At 40.3% G+C, this 18,806-nt stretch overlaps 3 protein-coding genes across 10 annotated transcripts in view; 2 read left to right on the plus strand and 1 right to left on the minus strand.

The window, feature by feature from the left end:
- The first annotated feature begins 1,657 nt into the window (after positions 1–1,657).
- LOC128734495 (elongin-B) lies at positions 1,658–4,771 on the plus strand. 2 transcript variants are annotated; one of them, XM_053828728.1, is made up of 3 exons: positions 1,658–1,775; positions 1,837–2,023; positions 4,018–4,771. In XM_053828728.1, the coding sequence occupies exons 2-3, from the start codon at positions 2,021–2,023 to the stop codon at positions 4,369–4,371; spliced, it is 357 nt and encodes a 118-aa protein (XP_053684703.1). In that variant the 5' UTR covers positions 1,658–1,775; positions 1,837–2,020; the 3' UTR covers positions 4,372–4,771. The 2 variants fall into 2 exon arrangements, with proteins under 2 accessions (XP_053684703.1, XP_053684712.1); XM_053828737.1 differs by having other exon boundaries at positions 1,666–1,775; positions 1,840–2,023.
- On the minus strand, positions 4,702–5,736 carry LOC128734461 (esterase AAEL000016). Its single transcript, XM_053828678.1, has 2 exons — positions 5,084–5,736; positions 4,702–5,025 (listed from the first exon to the last, which is right to left on the minus strand). Exons 1-2 carry the CDS (start codon positions 5,658–5,660, stop codon positions 4,790–4,792), a joined length of 813 nt encoding a protein of 270 aa, XP_053684653.1. The 5' UTR covers positions 5,661–5,736; the 3' UTR covers positions 4,702–4,789.
- A 2,808-nt stretch (positions 5,737–8,544) lies between these two features.
- The window catches only part of LOC128734338 (serine-rich adhesin for platelets), a 38,680-nt gene continuing 28,418 nt past the window's right edge, over positions 8,545–18,806 (plus strand). Inside the window, exons 1-2 of one of the 7 annotated variants that reach the window (XM_053828518.1) lie at positions 8,545–8,571; positions 10,020–10,865. In XM_053828518.1, the coding sequence (XP_053684493.1) occupies positions 10,761–10,865 (105 nt within the window). In that variant the 5' untranslated portion in view covers positions 8,545–8,571; positions 10,020–10,760. The other 6 variants (XM_053828510.1, XM_053828484.1, XM_053828492.1 and 3 more) reach the window with 6 other exon arrangements.

An 18,806-nucleotide genomic window follows, 5' to 3' on the forward strand; every position in this document is an offset into this window, starting at 1 on the left:
AGAAGGAGAGCAATAATGTGCGAAATGTAAACTAAACTATTGCTCTCCTTCTTTTGCGTAAACGAAAGAAAGAGCAACACTGCCGTACAGGAGAAGAGTACCCAGTTTTGATGGATGCAGAGTTGTCAAAAAGATTGTTCGAATATTACGAACACAATTTATAGCGTCCGCCATTATAGCGCGTAAAAAGCTGGATACACGTACGCATATGTTGGGTTGGAAATGAACAAAATGTTGGAGGTTCATTCCGACCGAGCGCCGAGCCGAACATTTTCTTCTGCCAGTTTGGTTCGTAGCACTCACACACAAGCGAGCGTGTTGGACGAACATGAATTCACCAACATTTTCGGCCAACATGTACGTACGTCTATGGGGGCCTTAAGGGTACCGCCAGAGTGCAAGAGAGGTGGGCAAAACGGCTCTTTTGTGTGAGCGGCTCCGAACCGTTCATTTGCTGCTGCGAACCGGTTCAAATGAGCGGCTCATGGCTCACAGTTCGTTGTTCGGCAGGTTGACAGTTCGATAAATTACGATTCCCGAACAAAACTTCGTGTGGCCTTCGGGTGCGTTTGAGGAACCGTGGATCTTTTTCAAGAGCCGTTCGTTTGAACGTTCTTTTTTGTGAACCGGTTCATTTGAACTCCTTGTGAGCCGTTCGCCCATCTCTAGTGCAAGCGACATGCGACGCGACGCGACATTTCTTGCTGTAGTTATACGCGCAGCCCTTTTTCGCCCGAAGCAGGACTGTGCATTTAGCAACATGAGAGCGATGTCGTTTGCGGTTTCGTCACTAACGAGAATGACATTAGCTGCGGATCGTTTATGTAGGAGTGAGAGGGGAGCAAAGAGTGGAGGAGAGGATCCGGGAGTTTGGAATTTGATGTTCTTGATATTATTCCTACTGCAAACATCTTCAGCGAGGTCCACAGCTAATGTCAAAAAATCTTTATATGTGTGCGTGGTGGAATACTTCATACTTGTTAATCAAACACTTAAGCAAACAGTGTGCGTGTTCGATTGGCTCCCTTTTGACAATTCTCGCTGGTCGACTGGCTCCCAACCCAAGATGGCTGCTTCCGCGTATCTCTCACCTCTGAGTATTTCTATTTCTATAGGATTTCTATAAAGCATTGCACGCAGATGTCAGTGCGTTTTTTTCCTCCCAGGTTTGACAGTGTTGTGGGGTTTGTTTTGATTACTTATTCGTAAGACTCAGAAGCAAAAAACTGCAAAAAGGGCAAAAATATATGTTGTACAGAACTGTTATCATTTTCCTGCTTCAGAAAAGTCGGGTATTTCCGGTTTCCGCAAACAAGTGGTACCAATTACAAGTCATAAACCCACTAGCAATAAAATTAGGTTACAAAGGGAATCAAAACAAAACACACAAAAACGTCAAACCAGAGTTGAGGTTAGGCACCGTGCAAAGGTTTATTGCATATAAGAAAAAACCACCCACTGTTGTCAAAAAAGAGAGGTTTAGCTCGCGTGTCGTGCAATGATCTATTATTCCGAAAATTGACGTTGACGGCTTGGTGTCGAATCTATGGTTTGCACTCGCACTTACGAGTAATGCCGTAAGAGTATGTCAATATTAGCAGTATAAAGTAAAAAAAAATATTTCTATCTCTGTTTTTCTCAGATCAAAGCCTGGAAAAAATAACACCGTCGACGAGACTATACGAGAGTCACAGCGGCAGCCAGTCAGTGGTACATTTAGTTTAGGCTGGACGTAAAAGTGGTCAACGTATCAGCGAAAGATCATCGAATCGAAGGTGAAAGCAAGAGTAAATTGAACATTATTCCGATATTCATTGGTGCCGATTATTGTTGCAGCAGAAACTTTTGTTTTCGAACAACGCAGCTGAATCTGTCAAGGTGAATTGCAGATAAACCGATAGCACACCGTGGAAGCATCGCGTAGAAAAAATCGCATCGGCTGATACTAATCATTCAGGAGGTCCCTTGACCGGCTTAAGTTTTGCACAAGAACGGTGACCTTTTTTCGAAACAAAAAAAAATGGTAAGCACAATGATTTTTCTGCCTTTATATGAAATCTGGGAAATGTGCATGCCGCTTGCCTCATTGATAAACAAGCAGGGGTAGTCTATTCTGAATATTTCGGCTTTCGAACGAACCAATAATCAAAGCAACTGATAAAACTCTTGGTGACGATGACAAGTGAACTTTGAGCGGCACGCACTGGAACGCGTTCCGTTTCTTCGAAAGTTAATCATTGGCAAGGATTATGGGTGTTGCTCTAGCCTTCCGATGCTGTTTGATGTACCCTTGCTTCGACCGGGTCGTAATCAGTAGTTGGTAGTACACGTATGAATTGTTTGTTTTTGGTCGAAGCTCACTGACAACGCGAGTGATGTAAGAACGTCCAACTTCACGAGTCATAACAGTTACTATTTTTTTTATTTAAGGATAAAAAGTACAAACTTCATACATCTCATTTGATAGAAATTTTATGAAAGCGTTCACTGCTTGACATTGTTCAAGAGTCATTTTGTTTATTGTAATCACGTGATTTAGCTAACTGTTGATGATGCAAATGACGTGATTCAATCTATTACAGGCTCCTTGTATTTGCTTCTTTTTAATTTTCTGATTTGTCATGGGAGCAGCAACAATTTAAATTTTATAACCTAGTGACTTTAACGCGACCCTTTCTCTGACATAACTCGGAACCTGCCATGCTTCGTCCTACTACATCATTGCGTGCCCTGGCGGTAACAGCGTCACCGAAATGGGCACCTACCAAATTTTCTATTTTTCTGTCTAATTGTTTTCATGATATTAATAGTAGTTACTCCTGGGGCTAAAATTGCTCTGCAGAATTTATTTCTGTTTCTGCTGGCGATAACTATCTATGTATATGCGATGTCATGCAAATACACCTTGATCCTACAATCTGATCAGAATCTTTTTCCTGATTTCATTTGACACTGTTCACTTTAACCACAAACAAACACATGGTTCTGAAGAAAAGCCCACAAAAATTATCGCCACGCAAATTTTGCCTGAACACTCTAGCAGAATATATGATCGGCATTCGCAAATATTAAATTGCAACAGGAGTATCTCTTGGACCAACAAGTATTTTCTAAGTGCCAGTCCCCCCTTTTCTTTTAAATAGCGTCACTTGACTGGACGAACACGGAGACATTCCCAACCAACACTAAATTTGAAATGACTGTTACAGCATGTGAAGAATGGGACAGTAATATGCCTGTTTTGGTCGAAATTCAGAACAGGAAATCTGATCAAAATTGGTTTGATCAAGAATGTGGAATCGAGGCTGAATAGAATTCGTATTTACCTAATTAATCTAATTAAGTGTCAAAGAGAAATAATTTGTTAACAAATATTGTGCCTTGCAGCTGAACCTGGATCAATCCATGACATGATGGTTGTTGATCTTTCTCTATCTTAGTGTAGCGATTTCACTATGTCGCATTTTTTGTAACTAAGTAGCCGCACTTTTGAACTGCGGTGTCCAGTAAAGTGCAAAAAGTAGGATAACAAAAATGAGAATGTAAATGGTGTAACATTTACTTGTTTGTGTTAATAATGTCGGAACTGACCCTGGGCTTGGTACATCAGCCTTAGATGGCGTACTCCGGGTGGGTGGGGGGTGGGGGGGATGAAGAGAGTCAGTTTTTTTTGGTTTTGGTTTCTGTCAATCTTTTAAGTGAATGGGAATCGCATATATCGGTAAAAACTAGACTGGTAATGAACAATCTAGGATAAAATAGGCTACTGCATAGAAGACGATGGTCGCTAGGACCATGACCACGAGCCTGAGCAGCTTTAGTCCTCTTGATTCAAAGATTAACGTTCATTTGGTCGAACATTTGACACTATAGTCCATCAACTTGCTAAAAAATAATACTGCCGATACAGCCTACCGTTTAACATGTACAAATAATTCGCGTTCATTGACTTCAGAACCACAATGTTTTAGTGTCCTGCGTTAGAATGTTAAATATGATCAAAATTATTTTCCTCAGGATGTCTTTATGATGATCAGACGAAAGAAGACTACTATCTTCACCGATGCCAAAGAAACAACGCCTGTATTCGAGCTAAAACGAATGATCGAGGGAATCTTGAAAGTGCCTCCCAGAGACCAGCGTCTCTACAACAAGGATAACCAGCTCATGGAAGACGACCGAACGCTGCAGGACTGTGGAATCACGGTTGCCACAGCAAAGGCGCAATGTCCTGCCCAGCTTGGGTTGGCCGTACGGGATAACGGAGGCGACTTTGAAGTGCTAGAAATGACACCCTACTCCCTGCCACCAGACCTACCAGACGTTATGAAGAACCAGGATTCGGCAAACGGACAGGATCAGCTCGCCTAATCGAGAATTTTGATTTTATTTCGCTATTAATATATCCGCAAAGTTTTTCACATAGCTCAGCTCCTATATGATCATAATTCGTACCTCGACACACACACACCTACACGTACACACCAACTTTATCTATGCTCATACCGTCGCTATGGCTTCTGCTGTTCCACAGTTTAGTTACGCTTTTATGGTAAATTTATGTGGTAGAATTTTCGACGTTCAAAAAATTAGGGCCATGGAATATAACAGCATCAGCATCTATCGCGTTAAAGGGACGTTTGAATTTTGGAGCACATATTGTACAGCAATAAGGCAACCGCACTTTTCAGCAAACAGTTATCGTTTTGTGTATGTTTATTTTCTACATTTGTAATTAAATTGAGAATTTAATAAATTAGTGCTCGATTGGGACGTGGTATTTTTTAGATCAATCCGAATCGTCATCGTCATTAGCAGCAACCCCAGCGTTATCTCCATCTATCAGTATGCTGTTTGCTAGAGAGGCATTTTCAATTTCTTTCGCTTCTAGATGATACTGTAGACGATCTCGGAAGAAATCCAGATAGGTAGTCTTCTGAGCCGCCTGTGCTGGCAAAAAATGACCTCCGGTATGCATCAAAATCTGCGGGTCGACAAAGGTTTCCGTCAGTGCAATACTCAAAGCTGAAAACAGTAAATTTATTAGATATTAATAAAAGCGTAGTTAACATTTCTCGTTTACCTTTGGGTATAATCTCGTCTGTTTCCCCAAAAATATGCAAGGAAGGAATCTGTACTTTATTTTCGTAAAAGTTAAGATGTACCAGACTTCCGGAGCGAAAACCGGACGATAAAACTGCAAACTCAGGTTTGATGCAGGTCATCCCCCGAGCACTTAAATCACACAACAATCCGGCAAAACAGGCTCCTTGCGAGAATCCTAATAGTCCACAGCACTGTTCTGTCTTCCATGTTTTTTCTACCAATTTTAAACTCTCCTCGAAACCAATCGCTGGCCCGTTTTTGTTGGTTCCCTTAAATGAACCGTCTTCTTTGTTGAACCACCAGCTTCGCTGAGCAGGATCCGGCATAGTACCAGGCTCACAGTCAGGCAACGGCGGAGCTACGTGCGGAGCCGTTACAAAAACTAACTCGGCATATTTGTTGATAAATTTTCTGAATGAACCCAGCTTCGATCTAAAAGCGTCGCCGTTCTGCCGGTAACCGTGCAATGCAAGGATCTTCAGCTTGCTGCATGTTTCTGATAAAGCAGGACCACCGTTTCCCGGAGCAGACTTTTTGTCGCTATCGTTTGCCATTGCTAAAACTGAGCACGTCGCTTCTACTAACTTAATTAAATTTTCTGGATATCTACAGCTATGAAGCCACACATTTAATCAACTGCAAAATATATTTATTTACGTAGATATTTATATAAATCATATAAATAGAAAAAGGCCACATTGGCCTTGCCAGCGTTGAAAGAGATTTCGTAGGCTGCTCGCACTTACAGGAAATCTCGTGCCGAACTGTCAACGCGTGAGTGTTGACAAAAGCAAAAATACTTCCCTTTCTTTTTTTCTCACGCAAAACCCTGAACAATATCAGCAACGCTGGCAAGGCCAATTCGTGCATGAGGATACTGAGAGAGACTGACAGCACCGACAGCACACCACACGATCGATGCACAAGCATACGGTCGCCAAATTTTACGTAAAAATGGGTGATTTAGGGCGAGCCAGCGCACTAAGCAGATTATATCCCAAGTAACCGCAAGCATTCGTTCCAATCGAACGGCTGTCATAACGTTTGTTTTTTCACTAAGGTTGAACTTAGTTCCGCTCACAGGGCGAATCACTTCAAATTTATTAAATATATTAAATATATTTATGCATATTTACATACTTTTACCCGGGTGCTAAATATATTTACCGGTATTGATGAATATTTTACGAAAGTTTCCACCTTTTTCATATCGATCTTGAGCTGTCAAGTCCCATAACAGTATGTGGCAAGAGTTGCTATGATGAGGTGGACACATTTAAAATATATCAATATCTATCACATATTGCAGCGGTTCCCAACCTTTTTTCGGTTCGCGTACCCCCTGACGGATTTCCCTATACTATTCTGCAGCGAACTAAAGTTTTGGCGAACCCCTGGGGGTTCGCGAACCCCCATTTGGGAACCGCTGACATATTGAATATTTATGCAGGAAGTGATTTAATTTCGCTCTGGGTTGTACTTTTTAAAGGACGGGTTCGCACTGAGTTTTTTCACAGTTTGAACCTCGCAATAAGCAATACACTGACAACCCGAAAACGTTTGTTTATGCTCGCAAAAATGTTTGTTTATTTAGTGGTCGGTTGGACTCACCCCGTCGACATCTCTATACACTAATATGAATATGAAAAACAGAATTATTTGCTTCAGTGTAACTGAAAGTCTCTCGCTTGTGTTGCGAGAATTCATCGTACGAACTATGAGGGAAACAGAGAGAAATCAAGAAATCGTTCAATATGAGACTTACGCATACTGGGGCATGTTATATTATGCTCTAAGCAAAAAGTCAGTTTTTGGACGAACGTAGACTTTATCGGTTGTTGTTGCTCTGTCGTCCGAAAGGTTCGGTTAACAGTGACTAACACTGACGGATACTACAATTGCCAAAGCTCCTGAGCAAGAGGAAACGCATTAAAAATTTTTGCTTTTTTTTAATTTACCGGTCAACTTTAACGTCAATTGTGTGTGACGCTTGATCGGTTTTTAATGTGAACGCATTCTTACCACCGGGGTACAGATTAAAAATGTTCAGATTAAAGAAGGTCATACCAACGGGGGTACACGGTATCGAGCTGCAGTGAACGTCAGCGACAGCATATCCTAATCCTGGGCTCAAAATTTGACAGCGGGCCCAAATCAAGTTGCTGGTAGTCGAGTGAAACGAAGTGATGAAATGCCCAGGTAACCAATAAGCATTTCCAATGCAATTTAAAAGCAAGCCAATAAGCATTTAAGTTGCCTTAAACGCTACTTAAATGCTATTTTGGCAAAATATGCGGCTACTTTACTGCTAGCCCTCTTATAGTGCTGACAATGCTTATTTGCAGCTAGTTACCAACAAGAAGAATTTAAATAGAATTTTGGATGCCAATTTACAACAGTTATGCAGTCAAAAAGCTGATAAACAACAACCTGCAGTATAAAACGCCAGGGATGCTAATAAACGACTGATTTACTGCTTATTTTAATGCTTATTGGTTACCTGGGTGCTATTTCATTTTCGCTCACGCTGAGATGTTGCCTGCAAAAGCATGGTTGCCTGTCGATGGGGTGGTTGGAATAAACCCAGGTTCAGGCCCAGGTTAAAAACAAAAACGCTATGAGTTGTTCAACTTTCTGTGCAAGTGAGGTATATTTTACGAACGTGTATCGGTGTACAGTGGACCCCCGTTCGTTTGAACGATTCCTCATGCAAACTAACGGGGTTAGTTTTTAATTTGAACAACTAGTAACCCTAAATATGCTGAAGTTTGTGCGAACTGGCTGCCCTGCTCTTTGTTATTGTTTTGGTGGTTTGATTCAGTTGGCGGTTGCAAGCAGTGAATATTTCATTTTCCAATCTGATTTCTACCATAACCGCAATGTGATACAGATTAAACACGCTAGATCAGTACAAGCAAATCGTGTTTATGTGCACTGTCCGCATTAGCAAATGATGTTATATTGAGAATGACATTTGAACCATTTTTAGTTTGCACGTCGTGCAAATTAACGGGGTTCAAATTAAAAAGTGTTCAGATTAAAAACGGTCAAACGAACGGGGGTCCACGGTATCAGCAAAAGTCATCGAAGTTCTCTTTTTGTGCTATAACTCTGAATCTCGCTGTGAAGCTTTTGACAGATCTGATATCGTGAAAAAAGAAAATTACCACCCACTTCCACCCACACACCCAAGTCAACAACACCTATTGGCCTTGCCAGCGTTGAAAGAGATTTCGTAGGCTGCTCGCACTTACAGGAAATCTCGTGCCGAACTGTCAACGCGTGAGTGTTGACAAAAGCAAAAATACTTCCCTTTCTTTTTTTCTCACGCAAAACCCTGAACAATATCAGCAACGCTGGCAAGGCCAATAACAGTCGAGGAGACTGCCAGTGCCAGAGCGAGTGCGAGCCATCAACCAGTAACTCTATAGCAGTAGTTCGCTAACAGGACAGCAGTTCGTTTCGGTTTGTGCTTTCGTTTTTGTTAAGCGTCGTGTGGCTGTGTGTCTGAGTTCCCGTTGAATGAAACCTAGACCTTTTGCAAAATGCTCCCCTTTCAAATTGTGCTGCTGTGTACATTAGTGCTTATATTGAAATAAAATCAGTCATATGTTAACGGAAACCTGTTCAATGTGTGATTTTGTAAGTTCACATACATTTTTGAGTGAAAAAATTTAATGTGAAACCTATTTCAGTAGTTTTCACTGTAGGAGAAATCCATTTTTGCACTAATACTAACTTATTTCTTTGCCTTTCGCATTGCCCTTCTGGGCAGCGGAAATATGCATGCAATAAATGCTGGAGCTGGAGATTATGTTGAGCAAAGCAGAAAAGACCAGTCGTTGAATTGGGGAGAAAACCGAGTATAAAATTGCACTCATTTTTGTGCTGCTCTGTCGTGTAGAGAGTTTCAGTGACATTTTTGTGATTTCTTCATTTTGATTTTGTAGTGTTTTTAATTTTATGCACACCTCATTATAGATAGACTCGTAATTGCTGTATGATTTGCACTCAAATGACGGGCAGTATTATTTATAGGTATCCGTAAATACCTCTGCTAAAGTGTCAGAATGTGAAATTGATTTTAAGTATAAGCCGAGCCCGAGTTTTATACATACGTTCGTACTTATAAGTGTTATTTGAGGTATTATTGTGTGATGTGCTGGTTGGTATCAACAGTGATAAACTAAGCAAATACCTACTGTGTTCTGCCCAAATAAACCAAAGAATGCGTGCACGAAGTGAGAACAATTTATTTAGATTGAAAGTAAATCATAACTAATAATCGAATGATTTTGAATCGTATTCCACATGATCTGATGGCCCGATATCAATGATGTAAATTCACCTTTTATTTATCTGCTGTTTAGATTTAGGCTTAAATTTTTTTTTTGTTACGATAACTGGAGCAATTAGCACAAGATGCATTCAATATTGAATGTTCTAGTACCATTCATTATTGAATCGTTGACGGATTCGAAAATAGATAATAGAGGTTGAAGGTCTTACGATTTCCAAAACAATTATTTTATCGGTTACTATCGATTAATTACACTTTTTTTTTTTAATTTTGGAAATACATGGAATACTGTGTTAAGTTTTATCACTGTTTCGATTTACTTTCTTTTGTTGTTTTGGCCATTCTCAGTAAATTTACCTTATATTCTGCGAACTGTCCTAAATTCCGTAAACAATGCTATACACATCAGAAACTATGTAATTCAAAAAGGAACTTTTTTTTTTTAAGTCAAAAACTTGTTCTACATAACCGCTGCAATACAAAGAGAACACTTATTGCGCACCAGGTACAATAACTGTTAACTTATGTATTAATTGAACCGAATTGTGTACCGCTCAGCTGGACTCCTCTTCTGGTGATGAAATTAAAGAAATTTAAAAAGGCTGTTTTCCAGAACGAAGGTTTAGAAAAGCCGAGGATCGGATTGGTAGAAACGCTGCCCAATAATTGATTAGTGCGAGTATTCAGTGTTCCATTTTGTATCTGAACCCCCATGCAATGCAAAGTGTAAATCGTGGCTTAACGCTTGTCGCTAAATAAAAAAATATAGGTATGCGTCTGTGCCCATGCAACGGCGGTTGTGAGTTGCTAGGAAGACAAGTCAAGTTGTTGAACGCGAAATAAGCGCAGAGCTCAAAGTGAACATACAGAAAAGCAAATAAAGTGTTGGATGAATCAACGGATGTGTGGATGGCCAAAAGTGAAGTTCGATCACCCCCTGCTCAGCCGGTTTCGAATTCGCTCTGCTCAGTGATCGCTTTAAGTGTTTCATTTAGTCGAAATCCAACGCTTAGATCACATGTTTATCCTTGTTATGGTGCAGTTGCAAAATTGTATCTAAGCACAGAAAAATTGAACGATTGTTATGTAGCGCAAGTGATGCCAAAAAGGATTCAATCTTGTGAAAATAAAATGATGCATGAATCCAATTGTGAAAGTGAAATAGTTCCATTAAAGCGATATGCGTCTAGGGCACTTTTGTAAACCAGGGAAACGAAAGTTCGACGATTTGAAATCTGCGTTTGTTAGAACAGCCTCAGAGTGGTGGTTTCCTTGCCAGCTGTCAGGGTTGAAAGTTAAGCTGCTACACGACTGTGCCGCGTAAACACCGTACCGTAGCAGCATCGCATGAAAGATGGAACCACGTGCCAGTGGAGGAGCCCTTTTTCGAGAGATTCACAAGAACACCTGGCTTCGGCGGTTAAACGTTGAAGGAAAGAGGCCATCTGTGCTCACAAAGGTAAGTGTTATGCTTTGTTGCATGTACAAAAGCGCTGTAGCAGATTGTGTTGTGGGTGATGGAATTTATTTTATTATCGATTTTAGTGTCGTATGCTCTTGCCTTTCGATATTTTTTTCAATTTTTTTCAATTTTTTTCACTCTTCCGGTGGTACAAAATTTAAAAAAATTTTATGGAACAGTACCTAACTAAATAGCAATTCTTTATTATGTAGAAGGCAAAGAACAAAGAATGTACTATTTATAGAAAGAAACGAACCGACCGCAGGTTGAAAGTCTCCGAAATAAAAAATCAAATCAACTGCATATTTATAGACACTTAGAGCGACACTGGGAGCTTTCATTGCCGATAATAATCTTTGTTTGTTGAAGAATAATTACCTCAGCTGGATATATCTTGTCTCTTTCCGCCTTTGGGATGTAAACTGCAACTTTGGCATGTCTTACACTAGCGTTACTGTAAGAAGATAAACATTACGAAATTGTATGAATTTCTAATGAGAATAAATAACATCATTTACAGTTATATATCTGTTATTGTGCTACATTCACCTTTTATCATACTTTATGCAGCACTTCTAAAACGATTTATAACAAAAACGAGCATTTGCTGTAAAAATGGCCGTACCAAATGTTTTCTCTAACATCTGTGGCGATAGCGAAAACCGTCGATCATACCGGTTGACGACCCTGACTGGTGGAGTAATTTAAATATCCACCTCTCTACTACGCAAATGTGAAGTACGCCAAAAACAACAGTCTCTGTCGTTGCTCCAAGTGTGCGGTTAAACCCGATACAAAAGTTGCTACCTGCTACCGCCCCGCACGAAAGATTACAATCTGTCTGTTAAACAACCGAGTAAAGATAACAAAGCAAATTCCAGTTGCCAAAGTTTCTGAGCGCTTAGCCTGTTCAGAGTAATTACCAGGCGAATAAAAGTACGCCTTCCACGCCTGCACCAGATCGTAAATCTTTTAGAAGCCAATGCTTTAGCAGAGCGAAGAAGTATGAAATACATAGGTATGCAGAAACACATAAGTTTCTATTCGTGTTGAATAGTCTCATACTGGTTAGCGCTAAAAAGGATCCCACGAGTCGCGCAGAGGGCTTACATATATATATCTCCGGCTAGAGACTTTTGAATTGAAACCGAAAAGCACACTTTTGATTTGACCTGTAAACACCAGTCACAATTCGTCGTAGAAACTTTATCATTCTTAAATTCAAACTAATTCAATTTAAGGTTCTTGAACCATTGTCATAGTCGAAAATTGTATAATGTATGAAAGATTCACAGTTGGCTTCGAGGTATGACGCTGGCCTAATGAACCAATCGCCGTATGTTCGAATCTCGACTGGGAGAGGCCGTTCGAGTCAATAGGCTCGTAGCAACTAGCCCTGCAATTGTCCTGCACTCTAACAGCTGGTTGCGAAGTCTGTCGTACAAAGACAAAAGGTCAAGTTTCGAAAACGAAATGTAGCACTTAGGCTTTGCTTTGCTTTGCTATGAAAGACAAACAAATTTAGTAAATTGCAAAATTTAGAACTTATAACCTCTTATAACAGCGTCATACCTCTATAGGATGTCCCCATTGGCGTAGCTAAAGGGGGTGCCTGGGGTACCAAGCCCCCTCCAGAATTCTGCAGGCCCCCTCCAGAAATTTTCCTCATTGGAATTGGAAACCGGGAAAAAACTCAGTGTATATATTTCCGCTGTGTAGATATTTTCTTTTTCACTAGGCATCGCAAAAGCGTAGTTGTCGTCGTCGTCAGTAGCTTAGTAGCCACCCCTCCTCAGGCTGTTTCAAGCGTTCGTCTCCTTTCAAGTACATCTTGGACCACTCGTCGTAAATTTCCCACTCACAGAAGTCGCAAATCACTTTCGACCTGGTCGAGCCATCACGTTGAGCCTCCCTGATCCTGATGCTGGTGCAGTTGTTAAAGCGAACTATTATCGTCGCACTGTAGCCTACTGACTTTCGCCAGATGACGATGGCAATCTCTCCAAACAGTGCTTGTAGCTCATGATTCATTCGTCTCCGTTATTCTCCGCTTTCAGTTTGTACTCCGCCAAATATCGTCCGCAGTACCTTCCGCTCGAAAATAGCGTATGCCTAGTGTTTTTCGAAGGGCTAAGCAAGCCTAATTTCCAGCTTAAATGCGCAACTAGATCTTCTTACTAGTGTTGTTGTCCGTGTGCACCAGCAATCCCAAATACACGAACCCATCTGCCACTTCCACTTCGTCGCCATCAACAGTTACCGTCCGCGAGAGGCACGCGTTTGTTTCCTTCGAGTATTTGGTCTTGGCCGCATTTACGTTTAGAACACTTGTCCTAGATTCCGGTTTCGTCGGATCAACCCTTCAAGTGCGATGTTGAATAGCATGCAAAATAAGCCGTCACCATGTCCCAACTTTCGCCGCGTCTCAAAGTAACTCGAAAGTATCCTCGAGATGCATACGAAACACAACACTCTTTCCAATGTAGCTCTGCTCAGTTGCGTCAGTTTATTCAGAAAACCGTGCATTATCTGCCATAACTGATCTCGATCGACTGTATCGTATGTTGCTTTGAAATCAATAAAGATGCGACGCGCGGACAGGTTGTACTCCCGACATATCTGGTAATTGCGCGGACCCTCATCAAGCCTGCCTGGCGCCCTACAATACCTTGTGCTATCGGTGACAGCCAAAGTAACAAGATCATAATCAAAATTTTTTTGGAAGGCACCCCTAGGCCCCCTCCAGACAAAGTTCCTAGCTACGCCAATGGATGTCCCACATCAAATTGCACCACGGAAGAAACGCTGTAGAAAATTACCTAATTGTCTGAATCCTTTTCAAACTTTCAGACAATAAAATATAACCTGTTTTATCGGCCTTAACGTAAGTCTCATCATCAATGATAAGAGTAAGACAATGAGGCTTCGTCAGCCTCTGGGTGTACATCAGTTTCCAGGCCCGTGACCATCTCGCCATATTTTGCCATTCATCACGATTTGGGGCCTTCTGCACTTTGTACGTATGTACGTATGCAGTCCCTCCCGTTCTTGGCTCTCTGAACGAAAGAAAGCGATAAAAATACAGTGTAAACAATACACTCTAAATTACTTCTATACAAATTTTCAAGAGAAAATACCCCCCCCCACACACACACATTGCTCAGTTCGTCGAGCTCTATCGATTGGTATATGTGACTCGGCCCTCCGTGTCTTGGATCAAGTTTGTTTTTCGACCAATTTCTAAACCTTTGTTATATAGTATAACAAAGGTAAAAATCAAAAAGGTTTCGGCAATATAGCCCATATGCAACTTATCTCTTTCCAACACACAAATTACGCCGTTTTAGTCGGGATTGCTAACGTTGAGAATTCGCGCTCATTTGAAAACATTTGTTTTTGTCAAATCAAAACAACAAATTCTTAGGGTGGGCGCCTTGTATGTGAAAATGAATAGAGTTACCAACAGGGATGGAAAAAACTCGCTTCTAGCGATCAAGATCATAGGAGCGATCAGATTCAGATTCATTGACATCACTACTTGTAAGCGACAAACACTTTATCGCGATCCGTTCAAATTATGACAAACCTCATGTCAGATCATGTTCATTGCATGATTTCGTTGAGAAATATAACAGATACAGACGATTGGTTGTGTGCATCGTATGAATCGCAATACAAACAACATGTGTGACCTTCTCGCAGCTATGATCGACTGCTGAGACTGCTTAGAGAACAAAATCTTGTGATCAACGCTAAAGATTCACTGTTTGTCATGACCTGTACGAATCGTGATCTAAGCGTGTGGCGATAATTCACAGATTTTATCTAAATTACTGATCTTCCATCCCTGGTTACCAAATATTCAGATTAAAAATAAACTTGCCTAATCTTGCCAGTCACCCTGTACTTCCCAAAAACATCACTTTTGTGTAGCCGGCGTTGAAATCTGAGTTAATTTATGACCGTTTTGAATATGAAATAGCAAAGATAATTAGCGAATACGCTATAAATATCATTGGCTCGCAGTTCACCAATAAAATAGTACATCATCATGAAGAATTTATTAGCGTTAACAATCCCTCAGTGAACTGTCACAATGCCATGTTTAAGTGCGCTGTCACTAAACTTGCAATGATAGAGCCTATGGAGATTGCTGACATTTGTCCTACGCACACTTCGCCGTATACGTATACGTGATTTGTATTCATCGGGAATTTTTTTTCATAACGACCACTAGTAACCCTTATATGCACCAGCGGTAACACTCCAAATAATAGGGTAGCCTGCTGCAGGTCGCGAAAATTCGATTATTTTCAAATGAATGTAAATAGCGCCCTAATTCTTACCCTAAACTTCAATCCTAAGCCTTCCCTTATATTCGAGTTGATTTAAAATAAACTAGATGCATATTTTCTTTGCAAGCCGAGTGGGTCATGGAAAAATGGCAAAAAAAATTGTTGGTAACCTTTTCGAGCCAAATTGTTTTTGCTTTCCTCCAAGTATTGGTTAATGGTTTTTATGTTTTTGATAGGTTTTGAAGTGCTCTTCAACATCAAAGACTATTTACACATATATATGTATTGTGTTGTGTTACCCTTTCTAGTGCATTGGGGCCGTTTTCGACCCATCGGGATACTTACAAAGCTTGATACTCAGTAACGGAACGAGCTAGAGACTTTTTTTCTAACTTTGGAAAATTAGCATTGTGAGGAAGTTTCAGCTTTCAGCGACATCTAGAAGAGCCACAGATAAAAGCTACATATTATGCAATGGGGTCGAAAACGACCCAAGTTTTGAAATTGTTCTCATTCATCCATTTTCAGTCCGAATTTTGTTTTCTTTAGCTCGTTTGAAAGGTATGACCAAAACCTCTCATCCAAGAGGGATGGGATAAATATCATTAATTACTGATAGTTATCAGTAAGCAATAATATCACTAAGTATCAGTAAGGTTTCGCAGTTATTGATGCTTTCTGATACAGTTACGTCGTCCCGTTAGAAAAATCAGTTGGACTAAAGTTAATGGTCGGTAGTTGCGTACGATAGTCGAAAGTGACACAATATGTCGTCGTTATCGTCAGTAGCCTAGAGCCGGGGTGGCTCGTCCTGTTTTAAGAAATCGTCTCTATTCAACTCGATCTTGGGCCATTCGTCGCAAATTTCCCAGTCATCTCAAAAGTCATAAATCAATTTCGACTTGGTCAAGCCATCTTGCATATTGAGTTTTCGTGTTTCCGGTGCCGATGGGGTTGTTGAAAAGAACTGTTGTCGTTGCTCTGTCGTCCGGCATCCTCACGACGTGCCCGGCCCACCGTAGCCAACCGACTTTCGTCAGATGTAGATGGGAGTCTCTGGGATTCACATGCAGTGAAAGTATGTCGTGATTCATATACTTCTACCCTTGATGAAAATCATGTCTCTCGTTTCGATACCCGCTGGTCGGAACACCGCCTCAAGAGTGATGTTGAACAGCATACTGGATAAGCTGTCACCTTGTCCCAACCCTCGCCGTGTCTCGAAGGGACTAGATTGTGTCCCCGAGACGTGCGAAACACATCACTCGTTCCAATGTAGCTCTGATTAGTCGCGTCAGTTTATCCGGAAAACCGGTTTCGTGCATTATGTGCCATAGCTGGTCTCGATGTATCGTATGTTGCTTTGAAATCAATAAAGATGTGATTCGAGGACACGATGTACCCTCAACATTTCTGCAAGATCTGTCGGATGGAAAAATCTGGTCGGTAGTTGCGCGAGCCTCCATGATTCCACCGGATAAATTACAATGTAAAATTACAATGAATAATGCAGTTAATATTACAATTTCCTATTTTTTTGCTACAATGCCGTGATGCGTAAAATTACTGAAAGTTATCAGTAACGTACTGAAACTACTGATGGTTATCAGTAACGATTTTTAATGATAGTTTCCATCCCTCCAAGGTATGTTAGGGAATATTTGTTGACTAATGGCAACTTCTGAGTCGGTTCCGGAACATCCACTTCCAGGTCCCGGGGGACATTTTTCATTTTGCGGCACATCAAACCACATTAGCTTGATAAAACAAGACTAGTGGAAGTACAATGGGAACATTTTGGACCCGAATGGCCAGTTGACCATTGGTTCCGGAACATGCTTTCAAATGAGGTAAAGAAAACGAAATTCGGATTGAAAATGGATGAATGATAGAAATTTCAAAACTTGGGTCGTTTTCGATCCCAATGCATAATTTGTAAAAATTTTTCTAATGCATTAAGGTACCAGTACACTGTTTGCTGAATCATCCAATATTTGATCTATTTCATCAAATAAATTTGAAAACCCGTGTACTGACCCAACCAAATATTCGAACAAATTTTATTTTTCAAAATGTCGCCGAGCTTTTCCAATAAAATTTGGCGGTTTGTAAAACAGTGTAATATGCCAATCAAATTAAATTTGTTTTCGTAACATTTTGCGCTGTTCGCCGGTTTGTTTGCTTGAAACTTATCAAAAAAGCTCACAATGTTTATTATTTGAACTGCTGTCAAAATCGAATTTGGTACAGGAAAAATCGTGCAGAAAGGGAGTTTTGCAAAGGAAATGACACTGGAATAAATCAGGACATTATTAAATCAATAGTGAAAAGTTAAAAAGATTATGAATAATGAGGAGATCACTTAATAGACCTGTTTTTCGAACATGATTTGTTTAACGGGAAAATAGCAGTCATTAACTTTTCGTCGGAGAGCCTAATTTCGAAAGCAGTTTTTGGACCCAATAGCTGGGGTCTGGTTGTAAAAATATAAATACTGCCTTCTTCTTGCCAATCTGAACACAGCGAATATATTTTCATTAACAGAATTTTTGTTTCAAACAAAAAAACTGCTTTTGAAATTGGCAGAATCGATTACGACTAATTTCACCTTAAATACCCTCTAAAATTAGGCACTACCACGTATATAATACTACATATGTGAAACATTATTCTAGTAAATCTAGTAAATAGTCAGCATGTAAACGTTCATTTCAGGATCGAAAGGCTACATTCTGTTTCTGTTAACATGGATAATTTACTAGAAAATATGAACAATAATTGTATGCATATCCACCTTTTCGCGCGCTTAATGGCGGCTAGTGGGTACATTTTTCGACAATGTTTATTTGCTTTTGGGAACTCCGCTCACGTATGCTTGAAAGTTCTACAACGACAATTAAGGCTGGAAATATTAACTTAACGTGAACAAAGCCAAAAGCATGCTAACGTTTTCCGAAAGTTGTATCCACTAGCCGTCATTACGCACGTGAATAGGTGGATAGCTGTGTGACATTCAATTTTATTCTGGTTTTGTGTGTCGCAAGAAGTGCGCTGTAATCGCACAGTGATGCGCTATCCAGCTTTTTACACCATCTGCCATAATAACGGACGGTATCAGGATTGCTAATGTGCGACTAATACAGTGCATCGTGTTACAGTGTTTGTGTGCATCGTGAAAAATTTTTCGCAGCGAAAAAAAATTTGGAGATGCAAACAAACCGCGTATACGTATACGCGGCGAACTGTGCGTGCGGTAAATGTCAGCAATCTCTATAATACGTACTAGTACTTCATAAACTATGTACATTATAGCAAAAATTAGACTGCAAAAATGAAATACTGCGGAAAAATAATGTCCCAAATTTATGTGCATGCATAAATTTGGGACATTATTTTTCCGCAGTATTCATTTTTCTTGAATAGTAGGGGTATAGATTACCGGGTAATAAGCGCTTGATTAACTGTTATTCAACAGAAATGTTTGTTGCATATATCTGGCATCTGCTTACGACCTTTTGAAAAGTTGGTGCCGAACTTATTATATACCAAGCAATGCCTTTATGTAAAGAGCATTTTAAGCAAACTGTGAAACCCTCCGAGGGTAATAAGACGCAGTTAGCTCCCGACAATCAGTGGGAAACAG

This window comes from Sabethes cyaneus, chromosome 1 (assembly GCF_943734655.1).
Source record: "Sabethes cyaneus chromosome 1, idSabCyanKW18_F2, whole genome shotgun sequence".
Lineage (NCBI taxonomy): Eukaryota > Metazoa > Arthropoda > Insecta > Diptera > Culicidae > Sabethes > Sabethes cyaneus.

Excerpts from the sequence above, each read along its gene's own strand:
- LOC128734461 (XM_053828678.1), bottom strand. The coding sequence starts at position 5,660 with ATGGCAAACGATAGCGACAAAAAGTCTGCTCCGGGAAACGGTGGTCCT. Across the intron at positions 5,026-5,083 it reads AGACGAGATTATACCCAAAG|CTTTGAGTATTGCACTGACG; the intron begins GTAAACGAGAAA and ends TACTGTTTTCAG.